This window comes from Montipora capricornis, chromosome 1 (assembly GCF_036669925.1).
Source record: "Montipora capricornis isolate CH-2021 chromosome 1, ASM3666992v2, whole genome shotgun sequence".
NCBI classification, from domain to species: Eukaryota; Metazoa; Cnidaria; class Anthozoa; order Scleractinia; family Acroporidae; genus Montipora; species Montipora capricornis.
Window position 1 is genome coordinate 36,868,413 of NC_090883.1, and position 22,803 is coordinate 36,891,215.

At 40.4% G+C, this 22,803-nt stretch overlaps 2 protein-coding genes across 7 annotated transcripts in view; one reads left to right on the forward strand and one right to left on the reverse strand.

The window, feature by feature from the left end:
• LOC138041248 (uncharacterized) overlaps nt 1-12,479 on the forward strand; it is a 61,031-nt gene extending 48,552 nt beyond the window's left edge. Inside the window, exons 6-8 of the mRNA XM_068887023.1 lie at nt 3,163-3,174; nt 4,578-8,783; nt 11,813-12,479. Of these exons, the coding sequence (XP_068743124.1) occupies nt 3,163-3,174; nt 4,578-8,783; nt 11,813-11,838 (4,244 nt within the window). The 3' untranslated portion in view covers nt 11,839-12,479. The remainder of the gene's footprint in view (nt 1-3,162; nt 3,175-4,577; nt 8,784-11,812) is intronic.
• The window catches only part of LOC138041059 (plexin domain-containing protein 1-like), a 170,497-nt gene that overhangs the window by 89,553 nt on the left and 58,141 nt on the right, over nt 1-22,803 (reverse strand). For 2 of the 6 annotated variants that reach the window (XM_068886843.1, XM_068886839.1), the window contains exons 3-11: nt 20,788-20,980; nt 20,254-20,376; nt 18,958-19,011; nt 18,692-18,859; nt 18,295-18,390; nt 18,035-18,122; nt 16,077-16,149; nt 14,810-14,983; nt 12,771-13,321 (exon numbers count right to left, since the gene is read on the reverse strand). The exons of 3 other annotated variants lie outside the window; for them this stretch is intronic. In XM_068886843.1, the coding sequence (XP_068742944.1) occupies nt 13,244-13,321; nt 14,810-14,983; nt 16,077-16,149; nt 18,035-18,122; nt 18,295-18,390; nt 18,692-18,859; nt 18,958-19,011; nt 20,254-20,376; nt 20,788-20,980 (1,047 nt within the window). In that variant the 3' untranslated portion in view covers nt 12,771-13,243. Of the gene's footprint in view, nt 1-12,770; nt 13,322-13,369; nt 13,976-14,809; nt 14,984-16,076; nt 16,150-18,034; nt 18,123-18,294; nt 18,391-18,691; nt 18,860-18,957; nt 19,012-20,253; nt 20,377-20,787; nt 20,981-22,803 lie in introns of those variants that run through there. One more of the 6 variants, XM_068886858.1, reaches the window with a different exon arrangement.

The window sequence follows — 22,803 nt, forward strand, 5'->3', positions numbered from 1 at the left end:
GCAAGGATCATAGCTTTACTTGATTTCATTTCTGCAGTTCAGTATAATGATTAATTTCATATATCATTTTGTTCATTGTAATATTACGTGTAGGTTTTGTTAAAAACCAGATCACTGGATCATGCAATTCTAGAGTTTTGATTGGCTGGGTCATCATGGTATACATGTATGTAATGGAAATTGTATGAACGCAAGTGCAATTCGTGAAATGCACTAGCAAGTTATTTTTTATTTACTCAACAAAATTACTCAGTTGCTGTGTTTCCATAGCAACTTCCACATTGCACTTGCACCCTATAACCTATTTAATTATGCATTCATCATTGACCAATCAGAGAATGCTGTATACTGTTGAGTATACAGTAAGAGCTATGATACCATGTTCTAAAAATGTCAGTAACTGTAAACATCAGTTTTTTTTAGTAGCGAAGTTTTACCCATAATTGTCATTCCACTCATATGGGATGATTATAGCCAAATTGGGGCTACACACCTCATTGGCTATCTATTATCTTGAGCTATTCCTCTACACTTGTATAAATGTCTCTTACACTTTTTTATTTAATCTTTATGGAGTAGTTTCTAACAAGGTAATTTACCGGTAAAAGTATTTTAGAAATAATAATTTTGAGACTCTGTGTTAAAGATTTTGTTATGTTTTTGATCAGTTGGCAACTTTGTTCCTGATTTCTATTTCAGTACATGCTCCCCAAGCTTAGTGTGAGGGAAAGCCAACAAAAATATAAGGATATATGGGAATCCCGATAAAAGACCTGAGAAGGTAATTTTCCTAAAAAATTCTCAATTAGGAAGCCTAACCTTATTGCCATTGTGGGTCGCTTCCTTTCTATGTGTTTCAGTTTTTATTCCAGATTCGACGTGAATTGAGCCATTATCAGTTCCTCAGTTGTCAACGGTTATTATAGTAATATCATGGGTGACAAATTACTCCTTAATTTTGGCGCGAAATTTCAGCGTTATTATTACAAAATTGCCATGGTAACATCTCTCGTATCTCGATCAGAGCCAAGATGGCATCGAGATTTAAGAAGTGACCATCGAAGAAGTTACGAAATTAAAAGGCACGAAGAATTCGAAAGGTATTTTTTTGTGAAGAAACTCAGAAAATTACGAACTTTAGCAAAAATGTATACTTTAAACAAAAACTGTATTCTTCTTAATTTTCTCGGTTTTCGATACAATAAACCAGTAAAAACAATTACGGCTGTGAGTGTAATTTGTCACCCACGACATTAAAAGGTAATCAAATGGTTTTCTCGTGAAATTAGGAAATAATTTCACTTGCGTTTTGTCAAAATTCTGATAATTTCCCGAGCCTTTAGGCGAGGGAAAATATCAGAATTTTGACAAAACGCGCGTGAAATTATTTCCTAATTTCACTCGTCGCCATTTGATTACACATACTAATTTAAAGGCTGAGCACTGAAGTCTCAGGAGCCCACCAAAGTGAGTCAAATATTCCTGCTTAAAATGTTCCCACAGCCACAAATCCACCGTAGAATTCAAGGGCAGAGGTTTCTCTTTCATTTCAATCCGCCAGGCACGCAATTGAAGTCCTGCCAGTGACATCAGGCAGCTGTTAATATCCCAAACAAATCGATAAAATGATGAAGAAGATCCTCTTTCACTTTCAACACCACATGGCGACCGTTGAGTTCAGTTTGATAATGAGTCTTTGTTTGTGGTTTGGTTTGCCGTCCCTGATGACGATACCAATCAAAGACTTAACCTTTAACTTTAACTTTAACTTAATTGAATTTGTTGCACGAACAAAATAGCATCAGCAACTGGAGAAGAAAACAGGACGATGTCCCAATTGATATTCAACCCCAATAAATATTAACAAAATAGTAATAACAATTATAATCGTAAAAGTATAGTAATAAAATTAGTAATAATTATCATATGATATTATTTACGATCAAGTTAATTTAAAAATAGCTTCATTAACTTACACCCCTAAAAGCCTCCTTTTAAAAGTATGAAATGAGTCCACGCTTTTAACATCCCTTGGTAGTTTGTTCCAAAAATTGATAGACCTGTAACAAAACGAAAGTTTTAAGTAATTTTGTTTTGCGAAGCGTTCTATTTGCTTTAGAGGAGATCAGTTTTATATGTTGAGACCATTGGAGAGTATTGGTGACAGTTATGCCCAAGTCTTTAATTTCGCTAACTGTTGCCAGTGGGGACCCATTAAGGTGGTATTCTCGTTTTGCGGGAATTTTCTTCCTAGAGATATTCAAGGCCTTACATTTGGGTATACAGAGACACATTTTCCAGGTATCACTCCAGATTGAGAGCTGCGTTGGCTCTTGTTGAAGTGAAAGTTTGTCCGATGGTTTTTCAATTATCTTAAACAGCTTAGAATCATCTGCAAATATAGCAACTTTAAAGTCATGTTTAATACATTGAGGAATGTCGTCTATATAGACAAGGAAGAGCAGAGGGCCCAATATACAATCTACTATTAATTAATTCTTAAGGGGATAGGACCGTGCATAGCCGATCGACTAGGGAGTAGTGAGGCAATCCTGATTTGTGAGGCAATCAGTTGTCCAGATTCCCCCTCCCACCCTATATAAATGATTATATATATATATATTTTTTTTTTTTTAGTCTTTTTATTATATCCAGAATTGTAAATAACTATTTTTTAACTTTTTTAACTTTTTTAATCTTTTTCCTTTTTTTTTCTTTGTAAGGTGCATTTGATCATATTCACATGTTAATTTGCGCCTAAGAAATATAAAAAATATTATTATTATTATTATTATTATTATTATTATTATTATTAGAGTTGTGGCGAGATGAGGGTATAGCAATGGTTAAAGACACATCTTTCTAGGCATTTAGATACAACACACAGTAATGAAATTGGTCGGCTGTAGTTCGTGGATAATGTGGAATCATCAGATTTGTAGACAGGACATACATTAGCCAATTTCCACTGGTCGGGAAACTTGCCGAGAGACAACGATAGGTTAAACAAACGGCCGACGGGAGAGGCAATTTCAGGTGCATTTTCCTTCAGCAATCTACCAGGAATGTTATCAGAGCCATGCGCTTTGTTTACATCAGTGTCTTCCAGTACTTTAATTACCTCTGGTATCGTAAGGCGGATTTCGCTTAAATGATGAGCAGGTATAACAGATGGTCCTTGGTAAGATTCAGAAGTACCATCATTACGACTGAATACTGATTGAAAAAAAAAATTTAATTAAGTGTCACAAAGCGTTGACCATCCCTCAAGAAGCCAGATGACCGATTTTGCTTGGTGGTAGATTTAACTAAAGACCAGAAACGTCTGGTATTGGTGAGAAGCGAATGCTTCAGTTCAGCTGCATAATTATTGCTTTTTCTTCATCTTTATCATTGCTTTAACCTCCCGTCTTGCTTCTCTAAACCGATCGTGGTCTAGAGTACTTCCACGTTTGATAAACACATTTCTCAAACGACTTATGACTTATTAAACACATTTGTCAAACGACTTATTACCAAACCGAACTCAACGGTCGCCGTGTCCTCCTTAAAGTTCGTGAGGATGTTTTTCATCGTTTCGTTTGGGACATTAATAGCCTCTTGGCATCGCTGGCAGGGCTTTGATTGCATGGCTAGCGGATTGAAATGAAAGAAAAGCCTATGCCCTGGAATTCCACAGTGGATTTGTGGCCGTGGGAACATTTTAACCAGGAATATTTCATTCTATTTAATGGTCTCGTGAGAATTCAGCGTTAGCCTTGCTATCTTATCAAGACCGTTGACAACCGATGATCTCATAAATGCTCAATTCACGTCGAATCTGGAAAAAAAACCTCACAGGAAGGAAGCGACCCACGATAGCAATAAGGTTAGGCTTTTTAATTGAAAATTTTTTCGTAAAATTATCTTCTCAGGTCATGTCTTCCCATACAAATCTTATGTCCCCTCACACTGAGGTTGGGGCTCCTGTGATATGAAGAGGCCTAAAGTGACAGGGGGATAACCTCAAGCACACAATTTTTTGAACCCATACAGTCAGTAAGCTTGCAAAACTTGAAAAATGTAACAAAGGAGCTTGTTTAAAAGGTAGTGGTGATGTAGCAAAAAAGCAAGCTTCCTCTTAAGCAGTCTTACTTTGTTTTTCCCGCTGGCTTGCAACATCTTTCATTCTTGTGACAAGATACAATTTATGAATGTCTGGATAAGATTCCAGTGGGTTAGAAATTCTGCATGGGACGATTGTGTGCCTTGTCACTCAGTACTGCTTTTCAGCAATGGCATACGTCTTCGAAGTTTTGTAGTCACTTGTAAATCAAGGCTGTTCATTTTATAAGTATAAGTCAAAGGTAATCGTTGAACTGCCAAATACAGGCATTCATTTGATCCTTGATCTCTTAGCTTACCGGTATTTGTAGCGGTGAATCATAGGCAATGTAGTCACATTCTTTAGTTAAAGATAATGGTTGGTGATAATTCATTTAATCAGACTCTGATGAACACTCAATGGAAACCAATTAGACAATCATTAATTATTTTATTTTTATTTTCCATGCAGATACAATATGAAAAATCAGTAGTTCGGATTACAATGGCCACATCTGGTTCTCTGGCCAGCTCTGAGGACAAGACAAATGGAGCTAAGCTCAGTAGACTTCTTATTGATGGTGGAACAACTGTACTGAGAAGTGTTTTTGACACTCATCACCCTCCTGCAAAGTTAGCAGCTGATCTTAATTCCTGTTATTCCATCCTTAACAACCTTTATCGAAGAAGAATTCTCAATGGCCACCAGTGGGACAAGCTGTTCCCTGGTGGTGGAGCCGCTCCGGATTCCAACACGTTTGATATAACTCTGCTGTTCCTCCTTCTGACCAACATTTGTGGACTTACCCCACCCCACAAAGGATGGCATCACGAACCACCCCCAAGTGACACCTCTCATGAGGCAAACCTTGCTCGCATTAAGTTTTTCCGTAATCAAGTGTATGGGCATGTGACAACAACTGGTGTGGATGCACCAACATTCAATGCTCTGTGGAAGGAAATAAGTGCCGTTTTAGTGTCTCTTGGGTTAAGTCAGGGAGAGATTGATCGATTAAAGGCAGAGCAATGTGGAGAGGAGGATTTTCTTGATGCATTACGGGAATGGGCAGAGAGTGAAGGGAATCTAAAGGCTCAACTTAATGACATGCGTCAACTTCAGAACAAAGTTCAACAGACTGTCGAGGACATACAAATCCAGCAGTCAACAATCCAAGAGACTGTTGAAGACATACATGAAATTGTAACTGAAATCCGTGAGACACAGCACGACACCGATCAGGAGGATAACATCCGAAAGAAACTTGCGAGGCTTGACATCCAACGTGATGTCAGAGATTATGCAAAGAGATACTTAGAAGGAACCCGTGAATCTGTCTTTGCTGAAATCCACAGGTGGTTGGATGATGCAAGCTCTCCAAATCGTGTCTTGGTGCTCAGTGGAAATGCAGGGATGGGGAAATCTGTCATCGCTGCTGAAATGTGCAGAAGAATGCAAGAAGCTGGCAGATTGGCGGGGAGCCATTTTTGTCACCATGACAGAGCACGCCACAGGAATCCCAGGGTGATGATGCAGTCTTTAGCTTGTCACCTGTCATGCCTTCTTCCAGAGTACAAGAAAGCTCTTGTGGAACAGTTCTCTGGAAATTTAGGTGTAGAGATCAACGACATGGAAGTGGTAGATCTCTTTGATTTGCTTTTTTTAGAACCTCTGAACAGGGTAGCAGATCCAGGTTTTATATCTCTTGTGGTAATAGATGCTTTAGATGAAAGTCAATACCAAGGGCGAAATGATCTTCTTGACGTGATATCCAGGTTGTTTAAAAATCTGCCACTGTGGCTTCGATTTTTTGTGACGACGCGACCTGAAGTTAATATTTGGGACAGTCTGAAAGATTTGCAACCGCTGCCACTGGGGGCAAAAGATGATGACAACTTGAAGGACATTCGTTTTTACTTTGAGTGGAGTCTAAGCAATTTATTAGAAGTTGAAAGGCGCGAGCTTGTCTTAGATGATCTCGTGCAAAAGTCAGAGGGTGTCTTTCTGTGTGCCCAGTTTTTGGTGGATTTCATAAGGGCTAATTGTTCGACCATTCTTACCTTGGAACAACTGGACAAGACACTTCCTGCAGGCATCTCGTGTGTTTACCAGTTGTATTTCCACCGGCTGGAAGATGACTTGTGTAAAGAACTAAACATAACTGAAGAACAATTTCTTTGTTTCCTGAGTGCAATTGCAGCTGCAAGGGAACCCCTGCCATTGGGTTTTGTTCCTAAATTCTTGTGTAAGAACTTGTCGTCCGTGATTGCTTTGAGAACAGTGAGCAAAGCCATTGCCATTGTGTCATCACTCCTGCCTGTTCACGATGACCGCATTCATTTCTTTCATAAATCAGTCAAGGACTGGTTGACAGACAAGTCGCGCTACGGGCAACACAGTTTCAGTGTGGAGGAAATGGATGGCCATAAGATCCTTTCTACTCTTTGCTGTAATGAATTGGACGAGTTAAAGAGAAAAGGTGTTAGCAAATCACAATCCTTCACTGACACTACAAGGTTTGCCTTAGAACATGGCGTTCAGCACATGCTACAGTTAGACCAGGACACGAGATCCTGCAATCTTGAGGAGGTGGTTGGAAACTATGTGTTAGACCCAGAGGTTTTGTACGCAAAGATTTTTGTGAACATAGCAACAGCTACAGAAGATGTCGTTTGTGTAACGAAACGCGGTGGTTTGGAAACGATATCTACCGAGTGTCATGAGACCCTTTTGTCATTATTGGTTGTTTTAAAGAAACACCGTCTAACCTTAGAGGAGCATCCCTTTACTATATTTCAATGTCTGTTGAATGAGGGAAGTAGTAAACTATCTTCTGACTCCCGCCAGCTTCTGGAGACCAAGTATTCCGATAAACCATACATGGAGTACTTAAGCAAGAATATCCCCCAAGGACCCGTTCAGGGTCGGTTTGATTGTTGTTCACCGGTGGTTTGTTTCGAGGTATCCCCTTGCTTAGAATTCATGGTGTGTGAATGCCGCGACGGATCCATTCAGTTGTGGTCACTTGATTCTGGTAACCTCAAATGGAAACGTTATGTCAAACCAAAACACTTTAAGTCCGCGTTTCGTCCATTCAGAATCATCCATACCGATCATGCATACCAACCAGTGTGTCGTTATTTGCCAACTGGGAATGCCGTTTACCGTTCTGTGGTGTTTCATCCCACCAAGGATGTCATCTTGCCAGGAGTTTTAAGCCATGCTTATTCCTTAAATGGTGACTTGAAGCCGCTTTTTCCCACGAGTAAGTGCAGTTTTTGTGTCTGTTCTATTTTTGGTGACGAGATTTTGACTGATTGTCCCAACGATGCAAAGTGTCTTATGGTGTGGAATCTAAACAATGGCAGGGAGATTGATCGTCATAACAGAGATAGCGATATTTTATCTTTTGCCATGTCCCGAGATGGAAAGCTTGTGGCAATTTCCCATTCAACGGGTTGTGTTTGTTTAGTTGACCGGGAAAATGGTTTTTTAACTCTTTCAAAGGCAACTTTAGAGAGTGTGTGTGGAGTGATTAGGTTCTCACCGGACAGTCGGTTTCTTTGTTGTTCATATTTTGACGGTCTTCTCACTAGGAAAAGGTTTTGTTTAAGAGTCACCGAGGGGCCTGAGCATCACTTTTCGATGGAAGTTGCTAATGTTGACTTTGGCAGTTGGAATTCCTTTGAGCTAGAATCTCATAGAATCGGCGGCTTTTTGTTAGGAGATTCTATGACGTCGAACCAGTGTTTTGAGGTAGTGCTTAATAGCCAATCTCTTTTAAGAAACCACATGCATGAAAAATACATTGAAGTGGTTTATCGGAATCCACCACAAAAGAACACGGATTTCCTAAATGTCCAATGTCTACGATTCTCGTTAACCGGCGAGGGTCTTTATGCGACTGTTTATGACAGATCGGACAAACAACGAATTGTGGCTTGGGACGGTTCAACTGGGGATCTTAAGAGACAGAAAGAGTTTGAGAGTGTCGTTGTCACTGAATTTGTACCTTTGAAACATGGCATTTTGTTTGCAAGTAAGAGCACCCTTGAACTGTGGAAGTTTGATTTGTCGGTCTGCAAACGTCGATGGATGTTTGGCACGGATGCTCTCTTTCGCATTTCAGATGATCAGGTGGCATGCAAAGCATTTAACGCGACAGTTGGGATCATTTTGGATAGTGTTAGTGGGGAGTATGTGAAAACATTTACAGTGCCTCGCGGGGACTTGATGGATTGCCACAGGGACCTTCAGATCATTGCCTGGGATGACGAGCAAGAGCAAAAGTTCGTTGAATTGAGGCAACTGGGTAAAACTGAACCACTGTGGTGTCGACGCCAGGACTTTTTGATTCAGGGATCATTCTCTCCTGAGGGAAAGTTTGTTATTCTTCGTGGCATGAAAGGCTTTTACGTTGTCGATGCAGTTTCTGGTAACGTGTGTGTTAAGTTGTCTGCTGTCCCCTCTATTAATAATTATAAATTCGTCAGTGACGAGGAATGTGTTATTCTCACATACTCTTCCCTAAGTGGCACTAGTCCCCAGCTTCAGCTGTTCAACGTGAGGTCTGGAGATCTGCTCTGTGTAATGGCTGCTCATTTTAACTTTAGTCTTGCGCCCTTGCTCTTAGCAACATGTCCCAGAAAAGGTCTCATTGCCTTTTGGTCGCATCAAGGGTTACACATTATCAGGATACAAGGTATTTAGCATTTTACTGTTTGATAGCCAAGTATATTTAAAATGCCTGAGGTCTTTCAAATGCTGCGTCCACTGTTGTGGTCAGCAGCACCGTAAGTGGATATTGTTCGACAAATGTCTATACGATCTGTTGTTAGTGGTTTCTTGGAAGTGTGTGTTTTATTTCCATATAAGGTGATATGGTTTTTACATGACGGGGTCGCGTACTCAGCTTGTGATCTCATTCTCGTATTCCTCAATAAGCCACTTTCAAAAATACCATACTCTTTGTTTGCCCTCCAACATTTTACATAAGCATTGCTTCCAGTTTCTCTTGAGACTAACAATGGTCCCAAGAGAAAATAAGAAATTCTTATGCAAAATTTTGGAGGGCAAAGAAAGAGTATTTTTTACCACAATTGCTTGTAATCTCATAATCTGATTGGCTAATTTGCAGTTGTCGATAAGAGTCTAGACAACGCTGTACGCGTCATGCTCGCGTAATTTTGTCACGCAATGTAATAGCCAATCAAGAACGCCCATTTTGGGAAATAAACCAATCATATTGCGAGAAAGTTATAGACAACGCTTGCTCTTTCTTCTTGTCATGATTGTGGTCACGCTGTGAAATAAAAACTGTCTTTGGCGTTGAATAGTGGTCAAAATTTGTTGTGGACACACTCGGCTGCGCCTCGTGAGTCCACAACATTTTGATCCCTGTGATGACGAATATCGTTGTCGATAAGAGTACAGACAACGCTGAACCACTTTCGATTTGTTAAATGGCATTTTTGAAAATGGCCTATTAGGGCGCTGTGCTCTGAATTCAAATCCCGCTTTTAATACTTAATATTCTTTGGACAAGAGCCCCTAACATTGTTTGCATATTATATTGACCGCCTTGTTGATGGGTAAGGTGGTCATTGAAGGATAAAACTGATAAAGGATAAAAAATGTGACAAATTTACAGACGCTTGTATGACTGGGGGTAACACCATACCCCCAATAATACAAACGTCTGTAAATTTTTCATTTTTCATTTTTCAATTTACATTTTCTCAGCTGATATTACACCTGATATGCCGAAACTTTGCAGGGTTACTATTAAAGTAATGGTGCTTTTCTATTTTTGGTATTAGTTTTTAATTTTACCTTATTTGCATTTTCGGCCGCCATTTTGGAGAAGGGTCTATTCTCTCCCTGCCCCTTAGCTTTCCATCTTTTGATGTGACAGTAATGAAGATGATCTCTTTTATGAAGGATTTAGTATCGCCTTTACGCGAAACAGTAAACGTCAAGCGACAGAGAAGCATAAAAATTCTTTCATCTTGGCCCCTTTTCTTGAAAAATTATTCAATGTCTGTAGATACCACGTACATGGTTGAACTAAATCAAACAAACTGAAAATACAAATATTGCAGTCAAGGATGGACATCAGAATATAAAATTCGTACTTGACACTGACTCTTGTTAACATCGTCAATAACAACTTCGGCCCTCATCGGTTTTTAAAAAGCCAACTGAGTGACGGCTTTCTAACGGTTCACAATTCTGCGCGTGTTACATGAGCAGAAACATAACGAACGACCGCTGCGCGTGATTACGCGAGGGATTTGTAAACATCCGGGATGTCAATATGTTCGTTTCCCACGTTGCTGTCTCTCTGAGAATACCAGGCCTCGTGAAAAAGTCTCTCGTGAGAATTACGAGCCTTGTCTACAATGGAAAAACTGGCTGGCGTGTTGTACAACTTTGGAATTGTTGTCTCCAACCCGAAGCGCCCTTGCATGTTCTTTTAACCTGTCTGTCCATAGTACACCACCACGATAGTGATACAGTTACGTGGACGACAGCCATGCGTGTCTTAAGAAAGATTACGTACAAAAGTTTCACGATCATCTGAATTCCGTTAACCCAAATTAAGCATACAGTTCACCAAGGAGGTTGAGTAGGATAACAGGTTCTCCTTCTTAGACGCGACAACAACCATGCGTTGTACGTGGTCGCACACAGGTCAGCAGGTACAGAAAACCAACACACACAGATAAGTACCTCGATTATAACTCTCACCACCCATCGCAGCACAAGAGGTCAGTCGTTAATACACTCCTTCACAGGGCCCAAGAAATTCCATCAACAAATGCGGAGCGATCTAGAGAGAGGAGACACGTCATCAAAGTGCTAAGGGATAACCACTACCCTCTGTTTTACCCGGAGTTGCAAGTCCTACCACAACTCTCTCCACCGCGATGCAAGTACAAACGACACTTCCAGCGCTAGCGCACCGTCAACGTCAAATTTTGTCGTCCTTCCGTACGTCATAGGTGTCTGTGAGAGAATTTCGCGAGTACTACGCAACAACGGCTTTAAAGTGGGTTACAAACCTTTAAATGTTTTGCGCACGTGTTTGCCGAGACCAAAGGATAAACGTTTTGCCTTGCAGTACAGAGGTGTTGTTGACAATGTCGGCTGCGTTGATTGCAACTTCGTGTACTATGGACAGACAGACAGATCCTTGGAAACAAGGTTAAAAGAACATACAACATACAACAACAAATCCCTCGCGTAATCACGCGCAGCGGTCGTTCGTTATGTTTTTGCTGGCATAGCACGCGCAGAATTGTGAACCGTTAGAAAGCCTTCAATCAGATGCTCTTTTAAAAACCGATGAGGGCCGGAGTCGTTTGGTCGAAACGTCTTTGAAGTTTTATTAACGTTGTTCCTAACGTTAACAAGAGTCAGTGTCAAGCACAAATTTTATATTCTAAATCAAACAAGTTTCTTTGAGTTTTGGCAAAAAGCAACATTCGGTCAGACGTTTGCCATTGGCCACGAACGCGATGCTAAACATGTTTTACCGTTTTACCGTAATTATGATGTTATCACTACCTTTTGAGCAAAAGTTGCTGTGAGGTGTGTAGTATCCCTTCAAGTTTTCTATTCCACTCGAAAACCTACTTAAAACGTTCCCTTCTATAAATCTCTCCTGTGTGACAAAGTGAAAGAATAAAGGATTGATCGATCAGTTGATTAGTTTGTGTTTGCCCGCAGGTGCAAGCTTCAGGAGTGAGTGTTGATTGAGTCTTGTGAGCTGAAGAAACAAGGGCTGACCATTGGACAAGGTTTCCTGCATTTTCAGGACAAACACCAGTGACCGTTGAAAAACTTGGAGCTGTACAGTTTTTCAATTTGTAGCAGATGAGCATGAATTTCAATAACGTGGTTGCTATTACCCTTGTGAGTAACTTTAGCAGACGAAAGTTGCCACAGCATAAACTACGTTGCTCGCATTTAGTACGTTACAGTGTTTGTTACGATTTACGTTGCTGTCGATTGGCGACGAAAGTGAAATATGTTTACGATTAGATCTGTGGATAAGTAATGTCATATTCTTTTTAAACAGTTAGAAAGTTGTATTTTAAAACTTTCGTTTTCATTCTACATTTTCGTACAAGAAAAAGATCACTTTCAAGTTTACTCATCAGGTCTTCCAGAGGGTGTGGTATTCTTAAACCTTTGCTTCGTTAGCCTTATTTATACAATATATCTACTAGGTACGAGATAAGGGGCCAAAAAATCAGCCTATTTACTACTCTCATTAATAATTCATGAGCGAAACAGCCTATCAAGTAACCGATAAAACGTCACGTGCACGAGCTTTAAAGACTGACAAAAACTCTTTATTAAGATTCTTTATAAAAAGCGTAGTTATGAGGCATGGCTTGTTTTTCTTGTGTGTTAAATGTTCTCCTCTCATGATTTGAACCTTTGTTCGGGCTCTAGAGGGACACGCTTTTTGTGGCATGTTTTTGAACTCGTTCAATAATCTCGCTGGTCGTGTTTGATCAATTGCTCTTAAATAGTACAAAATGCCGTACGTTTTGGTTTGTTGGAGAGGGGGAGGGAGTGGTGGTATATCCAGAAAAACAGTGGATATTTACTTGACGCAGACCCAAGAGAAACTGACAATTTTTTAAACAAATACTAGTGAGCAGCACACAGCAACAGATCTTGTCAACTTGCTTTTATTTCTCCGACTGGTTTCGTCTGATTACGCAGATTAGGGAGTTTGAGCAAGATAGTTACGAGGAACTTATTTTATACCTTATTTACAACATAAAAATCACGTGCCAGTAAGGATGTGAACAGCGAAAAACACCTACACAACAGTACGTGCAGGATATGACTAAAATCCTGCACGACGCTGAGAATTGTAATTTTGAGGGTCACGGATTTAACGTTGAACGACTCGAGCTGACTAACTTAACTTTGTATTAACTGTCCCTGGCCAAACCACTTGGCCACACTAGCTACGGAACAATATGTGATGTTTTTCTCCCTAACCTCGTTGAAACGTGAATAATCATTCACAAAGAAACGTAATTAACTGTGCAAAAAGGTCGGTTACCAAACAACACGACAAAATTAGAATTATGGGTAATCGGTAATAACTTTACAAAAATACCAGATAGTTTGGGTTTGTCAAGTGAGAACTTTATTAAACACCGAGGAGTTTGTCGGACCAATGTCGTCGTAGTTTTCTGAGTTCTTTCTGCCGTGCTGTGATAAATTAAAGAGAGAAAAATTCATCTTTAGTCAGTGAATTACACTGTATGGGCGCGATTGTATAGTCTTGTACTCTATGACCCGGCTAATAAATAAAAGCGAAATTGAAGGGTCACCTTTTCTGCTAAAAGGAGAATTGCGCTGCCCCACTTAGCGCAATTATGTTGGTTTAATGTCGGGAATGTTTGTTGTAAGTCCGCAACATTTGGTAAATAGCTGTAAACAACAGACAGCAGTGGAGAAGATTGACTGTTATAGTCTTTGCTCAGAATATGGAGAACATCTGCTTACAAACACTCTCTTTGGTTCGTCGAATGGACCAACCATTCACTGAAACAAATAACCCTCTCTTCCGGCAGCCAATAAGTCATTGGTTGGTACATTTAACAAGAAAAGGTGACGAAAGTAGAGAGAATCGCAAGGAGAAGTATAGATGAACTTAGCTTTGTTTTAAGACCTTTTACATTTGTAAATATCCGTTTTGTGGACTTTAGGCCTTACTGCTAAGTGACTCTTCTCACAGCTGTACAGTGGCCAATTTTCAGGTTCAGTTTGCATAACTTACCTGTTGCACGCGAGGAAATGTTAAGTGTTTGTCTTCAGGCGTGGCTCCACGCAGGTGATCCAAAATTTTAATATATTTGCAACCTGCACAAATCCCATAATACAACTCTTTTACAAAAAGCATAATCATTGTTTGCAATTTTTCCTGGGACATGAAGATGTCCCAAGAGAAATCGAAAACAATGCCTATGCAAATTTTTGGGGGTAGAAGAGATTTCGAATTATATGCTGGTGTTATTCATGTGGGGAATCCGCAAAGCGATCGAGAAAGTAGAGACGCTACAAGAGATCGTACACATACAGGAGCCCGTGATTAGGAGCGTACAGGTTCATTGCATTTGTGGAAGACTGCCCTTTTACAGACCGAGTTAGTTTTAGACAAATTTTCTCGCGAAACCAGACCTTTTCAGCTACTCACCAGTCTTGCATGAGAGAGAATGAGAATGAGAGAGAATGATCTCTGGTGCAAGCCAATAAGCCAGTTCAGAGTTTTAAAAAAATACGTGCTCGCGTCGGGATAAAAACCAGCATCTTTTGTTATGGAAATTGTTTGCAGAAATTTGCTTTCAATATATGCTTTCAATATATGCTTGATTTTATCCCGACGCGCGCACGTGTTTTTTTGGAACTCCGCACTGGTTTATAGACCATTTTCGAATTCTCAAGGCTGGACTGGATCTTGCATGAAATGGAGGCTAATGCGGGCAAATCTTATCAAATGCAAATTAATTTGCCCGCATTGGCCTCCATTTCATGCTAGATCCAGTCCAGCTGTGAGAATTCAACAATGGTCAATTCTTATTAAAAAAAACATTCGTCTAAAAATAGCTTCATCTGTGAAAATCCCAAGTACTGGAGTTGTAGGCTCCTTTGTATACGTTTCCGACAGAAACGCAGACAGGAGCTCTATTTACAGACCTGAATAAGGCACAATCCGGATCTAGAATTGGGATGAGTGAAGGCATACACCAGCCACGCTATACAAGCAAACAGGAGCGCTGCCCCTGCGCAGATAACAGCTATCATCCATGGCTCCATGTCTTGCTTTCCTTCACTCACTATCTGGCTTCCGTGGCTGAAACACCTTTCCACCTTCAAATACAAGGAAAAGATAATAGATCAAAGGGCACGGTAGAAATCCAGCCAATCCTTTCCTCTCTACTCAATCTATTGCCTTTTCCAAGTTCCGATTTTTTGGCCCTCTTCCGATTTTCTCCTGTTTTTTGGCTACTACTACAATTCCTATTTTGCTATTTTCTTAACCTGTGATCAGGCTCTATTTTAGTTTCGCGCGGTACGTACTGTGGAGTTTGCGAGCGACGACATAAGAGAACACATCGGCGAAGCTAAAAATGGGCCTGATCGCAGGTTACTATTTTCTGAGTGACATTTGGTCAGATATGGCCAGAAAAGCACGTGATTAGATACACGCGGATTTCAATAAGCGTCACGAAGTGTCCCCTTGTTCTTCTTCCCAACTTCAACGTCACTCGTGTCTCGGAATACAGAAAAATCAACGTCAAAAAGTGTCTCTAAATGCTGACCCAAAAATAACGCTAAGGTTTACCTTTATCTTATTGTTGGAAATAGATAGCAAATGCTAAGACTCTGAATGAGACACTTCGTGTTGGATGTTGCATGTCTGCCTCCTCTTCAAAGGGAGTCTAAGTGCAAAGGTTTTATGATGGTAATTAGTTCTACTTTACATATGAATAAAAACTAATAGGCCATTTTCGAAATATCAAATATTCAGCTTGACAGTGAGGCAGCGAGGACAAAAACAATAGAAACACGTTGGAATAAATGTGAAAATATTTACATATCATCCACTTTCCTTTGTCTTTGTCCTCACTGCCTCACTATCAAGCTGAATTTTAATATATCGAAAAAGGCCTATTTTCATGAGAAAAACTTCGCACTTAGACTCGCTTTGAAGAGGAGGCAGACATGAACTCGGAAATGGCCTATTGCGTTCATTTCCGCGCATAATTGCATTTGCATTTGCTAAAAAAATTAATGAAATGCAAAAAAATAATAATAATTGCATTTGGCACTTTGCACCCTATAAAGACAACTACTTTGCAGTGTAACAAAAATCCTTCTTGTCGCAATCTCAGACAGATATGCGTGTTGGTGTGAAATTTTCACTGTTCTTTCCATCACAACAAAAAGTTTAAAAAATTACTTGATATGTTACTGAAGAAATGCAACCCGAGGAAAGCCATTCTGGCCGGTGACGGTCAAATCCATCTGAACATCTTTGAAAACAAAGAAAAGAGAAACACAAGTTAGAATTAATTAAAGAAGAAAAGATGACAAGTAAAAAATATCTCATAAGGCAGTACAGTCATCAAGGGGTCAAGAGAGAGACTGGGCACTAAGTAGGAAACTCGCAACTTGTGAGGCATTAAAAGAACACCACCACTGAAAGGAAAACACTACTTTCCATGGCATAATAAACAACACCACACGAAAGTACTATCCAGTAACTTTCATTTGAAGGGTTACACTTTTGCAGGGGCAGAGTCAGAATATTCAGAGGTGGAGAGGAAACACAAAAAAAATCCTCGGAAGAACACAATTCCCCTCAAACGAAAACGCAGGTTAGGTAAAATGCCGCTTTCAGGGAGGATATATGCCCAAAGCGTACGGCTTTAAAAATAAAGGGAATTAAAAGGAGAACCCCGTCTGAAACATCATCATCATCATCGTTATCGCCAGTCCATCGATTTCGATGTAGACACGATAGAGGAGACATTGTGAGTAAGTCATGTTGCTTTGTTCTTGCATGCTCGTAGGTGAGCTGCCAGACCGGCTCTAGATCTACATAACCTTTTACATTTCTCACTGCTGAAGTCACTGGCACTAGGAACTGAGTCGCACCGAGCATGAGCAGAGAGATAGTCGGCTGCTCGCTTCTCCTCAACTGTCAGCACATCCTTAAACCACAGTTTCTGACCACCACGCTCCCGCTTGCCACCCACTAGACGCACTGTCAAACCCTTGCTTGGGGAGGCGATCATCAGTCATACAATCAAGGCTTCCACACTCGCAGCTCCTCGCTGCAGGACCGTCACGTCTGGAATTCTGTCTGTCCATTTGATATTCATGATCTGCCGTAGATGACGGAGTTGGACTCGGGTCAGCTGCTTGATGTGCCTAGGGTAGAGGATCAACGTTTCGGTGGAATATCGAAGCGATGGTAGCACTGCAGTGTTGTAGACTTTGATCTTAGCGTCAGTATTCTTCAAAGCCTCTCCATTTACTTCCACAAGAGGTTGCTCGTGCTCTTGCTGCAGTGGTGGCGGTTGGTAAAGGAGCTCAGTTTTGGTTGCATTTATTCGCAGTCCAAAGCAAGTTGCAGCCTCAACAAACAGATCGGTAATCTCCTTTATGTCCTGCTGGCTTGTGGCTACCAGAGCTGAGTCGTCTGCATAAAGCAGCCCCATCACGCAGATCACTGTCGTCTTTGACGTAGCACGCAGCCTGGCAAGGTTGAAGAGGCCATCATCTGGTCGGCTTCGGATGCAAATTCCCCACTCCCCGGGCACAGAAGATTGTCGAATGGCCGGTTTTTGCTCGGGAGGGGGGTTGTTGAAGTTTCGATTTGATCGGCGCATTACTAGTAAACACTTTGAACCCTTGACTACACGGGTGCATTTAAGAACGGGGTAGCCGACTCTGTTTGCGCTCTACCTCCCCGCAGTGCTGGAATATGTGTCTAGCAGGACAATTAAAGGTGTGGACCTTTGCCTGCGTGGGGTGGGGAAAACTGAACCGGAAGTGTCAGGTTTCAAATGATTTTTTTTTTCGGGCGCCGAAGTCGCTAATAGCTATAAAACACGTGTTTGGACGAGATGAAAGAGTTTAAAGGAATACATATAGCATTTGTGAACGATTGGCATACAAAAAATGTCTTTATTAAAGACGACAGGAGCCGACGATTGTTCTTTAGTAGGGTATGACAGACAAATCCGACGATAGGGTAGGGCATTTGAACACCATTTTGGCCCGAGGGGGCGGGAATTTGAACAATCCAATCTTCAAAAGTTCAAATTTCCAGGGGATGTTGAAGTTTCGAGTTGATCGGCGCATAACATGCTCATAAGTAGAATTACCGGAAAAAAATGAGTTATTAATAACCTGTTAATCTTTTGGCACCATGTGCAATTAAATTCAGTGGATTCTCTTCTCCTGGCACATTCTCCACATGTCCCTGCTGTGATGCAACCTGCATGGAAGGATTTAAGTTTAAACAAAGAAACAGCAAATAATTTCAACAAATTAATAACGTTGAAAACGGTTATATCTGTTACCTTCTCTAAACCAAAAGAGTTATTAAACTAATAGAATAGTAAGTTTGTAAACTAAGGTTGGAAATAGTATATTTTTGTCTGTCTTACTGGCTTTTGGGCGAAATATGACAGCAGCGTTATTCATAACCCAGCTTTGGTTGATGTGCACCGCGTCGTAAGTATAGAATGTGCGAAATAATTGCCCTGCAAAAAAGATAGAAATGAATCAAAGTGATAATACTGATCTTGCAAATTTACAGTAAAGCTTTCACTGAATAAATGAAGCTCAACGAGAGTTACAATAGCCTCCCAAAAATGCAGTGGTAATTGTCATTAGTTTCCGGACACGTTCACGGTATGTCTTTTGCTCCCAAAAGTTGTTTTAGCTGTTCTTGTTGCCTGAGACATTTGTTCCTCTGTTGTTCAAAGGAGGCTATTATCGTTTTTCCGTTCGATTGCTTCGTCTTTAATTGACTCAACTCGCGTTATTTGCCGCTCTACTTACAAATGCCGTAGTAGTGTTTGAGCGTGTCGACGTAATAAGCATCCGAAATGCCAATGGCAACTGGATGACCTTCAACTGAAATGTTGTGCACTGGAAACGGGATCTTGTGATAGATAAACTTAATTTCACCAGTCTTGTTCAACACACATTGAAACGTAAAGCTGCCCGCTGAAAAGAGAATAAATTTTGACGAATAAAGAAAAAAGAAATTTAATTGTGCAGTAAATATCACTATCCATGCTGACTGAAAATGAAGAATTCCTTACCTTCAGGATCGTTATCAAGGATTACGTTTGACCACTGAATAATGAATTCATTCCCTAAGTTGCAACAAACAAAGAGATCATCAGTACTATTCTTTCTTTATACTATTACCGGTCAAAAATGACAAAGATAACTGCAACGCAGCCAAAGAGTGCAATTTTATCTGCAAAAACATGCCCTCTGCCTCTACACGTGGTCGCACGTGCTGGCACGTGCTTTTGACTATCTTGGTACTTTTCTTTTTTGCTATCCCGTGCAAACCATAATTATTGCATGGTGAAGTGAGGACTGGACATTATAAAATCAAAGCCATTCGCATCAGTCGACTCCCTTGGGCCGGATTTTTGATCTCAATCAAGTTAAAATAGGGCAAACATCATTTTTTGAAGTCTTTTTTATTGCGTTAAAAATGTTGCTAATAAACCATTTTACAGTTGTAGCTAAGTTACCTAGCCTAAGAATGGAAGTGAGGCTGCCGGTTTACTCTGTTTTGATACAAACCTTCATGCTTTTGTAATATTAATATAAACTAATTAGAATTACAACAACACAATTTACATGATAAAAGCAGCGGGGGCTGTATCAATGCAAGGTCACCGGCAGCCTCGCAACCATTCATAGGCTAGGTCGATGAGCAGACAACTGTAAAATGGCCTATTGTTTTGCGATGAAAGATTGGTGACGAAACGTGTTTGTTTCGTCTCAGATAGTAAGCGCGTCATGATTCGCCAATTCATTCATCGGGCAATGTTCGGGCAGTTCGGCGGCCCACTAATGAACGAAAGTCTGTTTTTGATGCTTCTTGCAAAGATCAGATATAAAAATATCTCAATAACCTCGTTTTATTGTGCCGTAATGTATATTACGCCACTTTATTTTTTCCAGTCGATTTGTAGCCCTCGTACTTGGCGTTAGGCAGAATGGAAAGAAAAAGCGACCGTAACTTATGACGTGTCACGAGAAGACGAATTTGGCATGAGATATGACCTCCCCTCCCTGCTATTGCTGCTATCAGGGCTATTTGTGATCGAGAGCCACAAAATCAATACCAAAATAATTGATGATAGTGACCTACTTCCTGGCAAAAGCTTCGATGCAAAATCGGAATGAACCAGTCAGAATTCGAAACAGTCATGCAACTTGTTCAAGCACGGGCAAACACCTACGCTAACACGCATACAAGACACGATTTGGTCGATTTTGTTTATACTTCACATCTGTTGTAAAAGATGCGCGTGATTTTTTTGCTAGGCACTATGTGTAGTAAACTCAAATGCAAACATTGCTTTTTCTCTTACCGTCGGTAAAATGATGAACTGTGCTTGTGATGTTAAGTGAAGGGTTAAAGTGTGCCATCAGTGGGGCAACATACTGAAACTTTGCCACTTGACGGCTTTTTGATATACCCAGATTAATAAAACCTGCAGAAACAAATCTCATCTCAAATCGTGTAAAAAATTTGCCGCGGCTAGCTCGGTTATTATAGCCCAGGGCCCGGTTGTTCGAAAGCCTATTAACTTAATCCAGGATTGGCGTAAACTTTTGTTTCATGTTTTCAACTTTTGGTGAAAGTTTCTTTTGCTTATTCTTGTTTTTCAAGATTGACTTCTTCTAATGTAAAGTTTTGCCGTATATCAGCGTTAAACAGCATTTGGGAGTAAAGAAATAATAATTTTTAATCTGGGATTAGCGTTAATTGGCTTTTGAAAGTGACATTTCTTGATAAGAAGGTACTGGTATAAATCTGTACATACATAAACTTTTGCAGTTGCAATTGTTCAATGCAGACAGGAAGGTTTTCATACATGGCTTTACTACACGTAATATCTTACCTCCAGTGGTAAGAGTTGCATTTGTCACATAGTGACCGTAGAATGGAAACTTGAAAGGCAGTTTGACCACCCCAATTGCACGATTGTTTGACGAAAGATGATCATCTCGAACGCTTCCAGCTCTTTTTCTGAGGTCTGTCCATAGGTGTCCCCCGTCTTGATAAAAGAGTGAACTGTAATACTTGTGATCGTCCTAAAAGTGACGAGTTTCGATACTTTCGAAAGAGTTTTATCAATTGAGTGTTTTTACAAAGCGTCTTTACTCAACTTAGCACCGCATCGTTTTATAATTACTAAATAGAGAACAACAAAACGGGCAATGAAAACTCCCAAAACTTGTTCACAGCCCCCTGCGAACAAAACGTGAGATCTTTCTTGCAGAACTACAAATGGCCAAGGTAGAGAAAGAAAACACGTTTGTAGGGATAAATGTTCGTTCCAATTTCATAACCAACGTTTGTCTTATTAAAAGATGAGAGATATTTCGAGACGACTTTTTCGTTGGCGTTGCTTATGGTCTCTAATTAATGTTTGGCACTGCAGGTGCTGCGCTTATTACTACTGACTGTAAATGCATATAGGCTGGACGGCTTCGGCAATTTCTACAACCTGCATATGCCCCGTTTGCTGAAAACTTTGTTGAGTTTGAATCCGTTTGAGCACTTACTCATTCAACATTTACTGGACGCAAGCATCCTCACATCAAGCATCTTACCCACCCCCGCCACTCTCCACAAATCCCACCCCGAGAATCATACGCCTTATTCCAAAATGGCCGCAATTTTAGTATTCCATTGTTTCCATGCAAATTGACCCTTATGGCCTCGTTCAAGGTTAAATATTCTTTTGAATACTAAAAAGGGCGGCCATTTTGGAATAAGGTGTTTGTTGTTACCAATTTCTGTGTGGCGATCAAATAGACCACTTTCATAAATGGCGACCACTTTTACATTCTTTATGCCCTCATTTTGAAACAGAAATTCTTTTGAAATTTGCCGGTCGTAACGAGGCTAGAAAGGCTTATTAGCATTAAAACAAAAAAATATTTTATTTGGCCGCCACTATAAAAGAGCTCTATTGCTTAAAGTTGGCCGGATGCAGCCCATTCTTTAATCCTGAATTAACGATTAACGATTATCGTTAATTCTTAATTTGCTCTGAATTTACTATTATCGTTAATTTAGAAGACTTAATGCTTGATATGGATTATGGGAAATGGTCATATATATTTTAAAAGTAAACCCAAAGGCATGGACACAGGACTCGAACCTTACCTACATGTTGGAATAGGGAGCTTTAGCAACAACGACTGGAACGGCAACGAGTACGTAATCACTTCGAGATTATTCCAAGCTTTTTGGCATGACAATGCAGGGACGGCGGAACGTATTTTGTATTGGGGGAGCTAAAAAAGCAAGCGCCGGAGACGCTAACTTGTAGGGGGTTTCCGCCAGAAAATTTTGAAATCTTGAAGCTCGGAAATGCTACTTTCAGCATTCTCGGCGAGATATCAAAAAAATAAACGTGGATCAACCGTAAAAACCGTTTTAAAAGTTTTATTTTTTTACTTGAAATTGGGGGCTCCGCCGTGCCTGCAATGGTGTGGCAGTCCCTCAATAATAAAACCGATACGAGTAACGCTTATGCACTAGTCAGTGGAAAGCCCCGCACCCCCATACCCGGGGAATGCGGGGCATTAGCGGGGGATTTCAGCGGTTTTGGATTGTCACTTTTGCCACGGTATGCGGGGTTTTCGACAGCATTTGGCGCAAGTATCGGCGAACGGGGACCTTGAGCGGGGCTTAGACGGGGATTTGCCTTGAATAGGCACGCAAAGCTCACTGGGAGAGCATACGGTCTCAAAATGGCGGCTGAGTCAAGTTAAAATCCATTCTTTTCATGTTTGTAATGGGCTCTCAGTTAAATTCTGGGTTCAATCTGTAAATATTATCATTTCTTGTAGTGGAATTAGACAAAGATTATAGTTATGCTTGATTAGCGATATATTTCTAGCGT